This window comes from Pezoporus wallicus, unplaced genomic scaffold (genome assembly GCF_028554395.1).
Source record: "Pezoporus wallicus isolate ANWC-B61680 ecotype Strahan unplaced genomic scaffold, APGP_CSIRO_Pwel_v1 contig_4055, whole genome shotgun sequence".
In the NCBI taxonomy this organism is placed as follows: Eukaryota; Metazoa; Chordata; class Aves; order Psittaciformes; family Psittacidae; genus Pezoporus; species Pezoporus wallicus.
In genome coordinates this window covers 880,859-886,858 of record NW_026642952.1, presented here as the reverse complement: position 1 = coordinate 886,858, position 6,000 = coordinate 880,859, and the positions used below count along the sequence as shown (strand labels likewise).

At 40.5% G+C, this 6,000-nt stretch overlaps 1 protein-coding gene across 1 annotated transcript in view; it reads left to right on the top strand.

The window, feature by feature from the left end:
- Positions 1-528: 528 nt before the first annotated feature.
- The window catches only part of SRFBP1 (serum response factor binding protein 1), a 71,179-nt gene continuing 65,707 nt past the window's right edge, over positions 529-6,000 (top strand). The window contains exon 1 of the mRNA XM_057433274.1: positions 529-628. Within this exon, the coding sequence (XP_057289257.1) occupies positions 599-628 (30 nt within the window). The 5' untranslated portion in view covers positions 529-598. The remainder of the gene's footprint in view (positions 629-6,000) is intronic.

Below are 6,000 nucleotides of genomic sequence, written 5' to 3'. Positions count from 1 at the left end.
CAGACTTCGACCGGGCCCAACCTCCACCTCTATTCACCACAGCTACTTAAAATGAGCTGTGCGTGTCGAATTTTACAGAGCTAAACCTTTATTTCTGTGCCAAGTGGTCCCTGCCTTCTGCACGAACGGGAAAATCAGTCTGGAAACTCTAAAGTGGTTTAGAAATGGAAGCTGCCTCGTGTCACGGGGAAAAGGGGGGTATTGGGGAAGAAGCCTGGAGGCACGGCACCATTCCCCGAATTCTCCTGTGCTCTTTTACAGGCTGGTCCCGCGGCTCCAGCTGCAAGGCGAGAAAACTGCGATCCCGGGCTGCTGCTGATGGACCCCAGAAGCGAACCCTCTTGGCCGCCGTTCCCAAAGGAGCAGGGACGTGGGCGGAATGCACTACCGGCCATGGCCGGCCGCGGAGGCGGGGTCGGAGGACCGAGGTCTCAGAGAAGTGGCCTAGAGCGGCGGTTCCACCATAGAGTTTCGGCTTGGAGGGACATCTCCGCCGCACTCCCGGCGCCTGCGCGCAGTTTCGCTTCTCGCAGCCGGTGCGACAGCGTGTGGGGAGCGTGGTGGGGCTGTGGGAGCTGGGTGGGGAGCGGTTGGTGCTATGGCCACTGCGCTGAACCTCAACAACGAGGTGAGTGAGATACCTTTCACCGCCTCCTCTGGTGTGTCGGGCGGGCGGGGGAGGCGCGGGCCGGGTGGAAGCCGCGGCGCATGGAGGGGCCCGGGGCACTTGGAGGCAGAGCTGGGCGGCGGCGTGTGCCAGCGGGCCGTGCCGGGCCGGACCGAGCCGACCCTCCCCAGGGCCCGCGTGGCTGCCTGGAGTGGGGAGGAAAGCCCCGGTGTGGTCCTGGCTGCTGCTGTCGCCATGTGGCCTGAGCCGGCTGCCGCCTACTCCTGGGAAGGCCTGCGCAGTGTGCTGGCTCTCGGCGACAGGTCTGTGTGATGAGAGTGAAGATATGCCTTACGAAGATAAACTACCTTTAGGGAGGCGCTACGCACTGGTCGACGTGTGCTTCTCTTCAACATCCTGAAATTGACTGTAGTATCGTTATTGCATCGTGTGAAGTTTTGCAGGTGATTCTAGTAGACCTACCAGAGTCTCAGTTGCCTCTCTCCTGGATAGCAAACACGGTGTTGGCCTATTGCTTTGGAGGTGCTGTTAATGACAAATGACCGGGTTAGAGCTAACCTTTTCCAGTTTTGTTAGAAGTCTGATGTTTCATATTTCTTTCAGATTTTTTTTATCCTTCTCTATACTGTGAATTAAATTAGTTAGGTGTATTTAACTTCTGATGGGTTTTGACTATGTATTTGCAAATAATAGTGTACGGTAAGTGTGACACAACCAAACCAGCCTCTTTAAACTTTTGCTGCAATGCCTGAAGAGTAGATTTCAGTCCTGTTGAATATGTGTTGTATTAGTTTCTGCAGATGGCATTGTGCACTTCCAGGATTCCTAGATAATTTACGGTATGGTTAAAGTTGCTGTTTGTCATCAGCAGAATCAAAATGACAGATTATACAAGCATGCTCAATTTCTACTTATATTTAAGGTAAGCTTCATATTCTAGGCGTATGGGAGATTGGTTTGCAAGTCAAGGATTAAGTGAGAAGGTAGCCTGTTTGTTAGAAAAAAACATAGGTTGATATTACATAAAATACAGGTATATTATAAACTTTTGGTCCTTGCTATTAAAAGTGTAAGGTCAAATGTGAGTGATTTAATATTGAAGTGTGCCAGTGAATCACCAAAGAAAAAAAAGGCATTTTTGTCTTTTTCCATAAAAAAACGTTTGTTGTTGAAGCAGAGATTTTTATTTTTTTTTTTATTGACTACGTTCAGGTGGTGATTCATGTTTTTTCACCAAAGAGATACTTGGGTAACAAGGGATTAGGACAGGAGTATTATTTGACTGAGGAGTGACCTCAGTCTTTCAGAAAGATAGAATACAATGAGTTTCTGTAGAAAAGACTGAAAAAATTGGTAAGGACAGTGAGGACGCTGTTCCTTCTCATAGTTCAAGCATCACGTTATCCTAAGAGGAAACTGAAAGTAAGTTCTTAGGTTTTATGGAGGTGAGAGCTTTCATCAGAGCTTGGTTAAAAAGTAGGCACTCTCTAATAAGTCCATCTGAGATGTGTAAGGTAGTACAGAGACTGAAATCATGGATGTCACCTCATCAGGAGAGGCAGAAGGTTAGGCTGGCTGAGAGTCTGATGGAGGCCTCTTGTGACTAGGTTAAACAATTTTTTTCCATTTCCACACCTGTGTCTTCTCATAAGCACCAGAGCTGTATTAATTACTACAGTGATTAGTCATAATACATGAAATACTTATTTTCTTTACAAATACCTGGATTATCTGCTGTTTATTTATTACTGAGATGCCTTTAAAGAACATATTTTACTGTGTCATGGTTTAAGCCCACCTGGTAACTCAGAACCATGCAGCTGCTTGATCACTCCCCATCTTTTTCCCCACCCTGCTCCTAGAGGGAGGGGGAGGAGAATCGAAAACATGTAACTCCCACATGTTGAGATAAGAACCGTCCAGTAAGTAAGATATAACACAAAACTACTACTGCTACCACCAGTAACAATAATGATAAGGGAAATAACAAGGGGAAAGAATACAATTGTTCAACACCCATCCACCAATAAGCAGCCCGACCTGAGCAGTGATCTGAGCCTTCCGGATAACTCCCCCATTTATATACTGGGCATGACATGCTGTGGTATGGAATACCTCTGGGTCAGGTGTCCTGTCTCTGCTTCCTCCTGGCTTCCTGTGCCTGTCCTCACTGCCAGAGCATGAGACTGAAAATGTCCTTGGTCGGAGTAAACATTACTAAGCAATAACTAAAAACATCGGTGTTATCAGCATTGTTCTCAGGTTAAAGCTGAAAACACAGCACTGCACCAGCTACTGAGAAGGAGAAAGATGAGTGCTATTGCTGAACCCAGGACATACTGCTAAGAAATACTTACCTTCTAATAAAGGTGAAATGGAATTTGAGCATAAATAAAGTAGCAATTTTAGAAAGTCTAATGTTTTAAACAGTTTTCTTTAGGTTCTTCCAGTTTGCTAAAGGGAAGATTTATTGTAATTACAAAGTGGCCCTATTAAGGTGCACTTTTAGCATTCTGCAGTCAACCAGTACTAGGCACCCTACAGATTTCTTACCCCATTAGGCCATATGAAATAGGCATGATGGTACTTGTTGCAGAAAGAACTTTGTCACCCTTGTATAGCTGATAACTTGTTTGTCTTTGCTGGATTTGTGGTAGTTCTGTGTAAGGCCTTGTAAATTCATCTGTATTATATTTTAGTTCTGGTTTTAGTTCAGGTTTTAATTCTGGCAAAAGCATGCTTCTGCTCTTAACTAATATAATGAACTATAATATTCTGTTGTATGATAGAGTCTTAAATCCTAGGATGACAGGTTTCAAGATTTTTTTACCAGTTCATATTTTGTTTACAGGAAGAACAAATAGCTTGATATCAGTGTTTTTCAGTAACAAACCGTTGTCTTGATAAATATTTTAAGTCAAATTACCTTCATTTTCCTTACTTCCTGTTGTGTATTTGATACCAGTAACTAAGAAAACAAATAGTTATCAGTGTCCAAAACTTACTTGTTCTGGAGTGTCTACAACATTCTTATAATCTGTATTGTCCTCGGAAAAAGTTGCACAGCATCTGCTTTGTACAGGTAATATATACTTACTTAGCTTATTTCTGAATGGGAAGGATAATTACTTACCGTTTGAGTAGGTAGCATCAGTTCAGTTTAATTCAATGGCAGGAGTTGTTCTGGTGTTAGTGTCCTGGTAAAAACAAACAAAAAACCCCTCACTCTGAATGGAAAGTTTTGTTAGTACAGTGTGAACATGTAGCCTATGATTCCAGTATTATAATGAAGTAGAGTACATACGTGTTTTGAAATTAAAGGACACTTAAAGGGGTAATGCTTTAACTTGCCACCAATGAAACTTCAGAGTTGAATATTATGAACAATTATCATTTGATTAAAGAGTAGTGCTTCCATGAAGCAACATGCTCCCAACTGTAGTGATCTAATACAAAGACTAAAAATGTCATACTGTTTAGGTGGCTGTATGAATGGGATCTGAAATTCCTGTACAGTGGTAAGCATACTGGATAAAAATAAGAGGGAATTGCAGTTGTTGTGATGAGGTGAAATAAAACAGAAAAGTATAAGAAGTAATTAATAATTATTCGCTATTCACAGGATAATTAATTTAGACATTCTATTAATAATTTATCTTTCCATGTAAAGTTGCTTATATTGGTGTAACAGCTTCAGAAACTCACATTACGTTCATTTTTAACAACATTTATTGTGCCAAAAATGTATAAATCTTCTTTTTCTCTAGTTGCATGTATAGCTAGATAATAACAGAAAAAAGCAAGACCTTGGCAGTACCAGTGTTTGGCAAAGTCCAGTAATTTTAAGAAGCCATCATCTTCCTGCTGACAAATAATGTGGTACAGTTTGACTGCATGACTGAAAAATTAGGATTGGAAAAGAGTTAAAAAACACAAACGTTTTTGTAATCCAGACATCCCAATTCCTGTATGGCATTATTGCATTTTTATTTCTGTACCGGAGGAAGAGTGAGGTGGGAGGTGGGGAAAAGTAAAGACTGCACTAAGTTAGAACAAAGTGAAATTGTGAAGACTAGAGTTTTTGAAAACGAAGAGGAAAATGCAGTATTTTTTAAGATTTTCTACTTATCATTTTCAGTTCTACAAAGGAAACATAACTTGTGGAATAAAAATGTTTGATTTTGCAATTATTATGTATTCATAGAATCATAGACTGGTTTGGGTTGTAAGGGATCTTAAGATCATCTACTTCCAACCGCCTGCCGTGGCCAGGGAGGCCTCACAGTAGACCGTGTCGGCCAAGGCTCCGTGTAGCCTGGCCTTGCATGCTGCCAGGGATTGGCTGCATATGATCAGTGATTTTGCAGGGTTTGCATTGAGCCTAATTGTATTCTCATCTGGTATTCAATTTTATAATTCAGGCTGAAGGAATCTTTTTCTTTTTTTTTTTTTTTCCCCTCAACTGTTTCTATATATGTTTCCTATTTTAAAAAGCTTTCTAAATTTTCAGGTGTCTTGACACAGAATAGGTTTGGAAGTTAAACTTTTCTGGAAATGCTAGATGGCAGCACATAATCATCAGCTGCCATGGACAAGGGAAGTGTAAAGGGAGTTAGCTCATGTTTAATGTGAAAAATGATTGTTGTTGATCAACAATATACAGTTGGGGGACAGGGTTTGGTTGTGTTGGGTTTTGTTGTTTTTTTTAAATTTTAAAACCTGTACTTCTTAAATGATGTTGTTCCGTTTTTACAGTCATACTCTGCTACCAGTATTACATGTTTACAACAAATAGTTACCTCTCTGCCCTTCTTTTTTCATTTCTTTGTTTTAATTAATTCCTTGTGACTAACTCAAGGAATTAAGCTGCAGAAAGCCCATGAAGCTAATGCATATTATGCCTGTATGAATTGTTCTAAAAATAAGTGTTCTAATGTGTGTCTACCTAAGTGCTGTAACGGCTGAAGCTGAATATTAGTAAGCAAATTTAAATTTTCTCAGAGTTGAGAGGTTTTTTATGTCTGTGGACATACAAGTTTAGTTTGCTAAACTTGTTTGGGAATGGAATTGGTATCAGGTGATTTTTTTCTTGAATTTATGTTTAATAATCAATTGCATGCATCCAAATTAATTTCTCTCTGTAAAAAATGTTATGAATCTCTTGCTGAATTAGAAAAGATTGAACTTTATTTACAAAGCTGTGGGGTTTAGAAAATTAAAGCTGATGTCTATAAAGTGCTTGTCAGCCACAATTAGAGTATTCTCTTTTCTTTTTTTTTTTTTTTTTTTTTTTCTCTAAAAGGTAGAGTGAAGATACATTTTATCTTCAGAGCAGTATGTGTGCACACACATTTTTCAGTTGGCTGAACAAA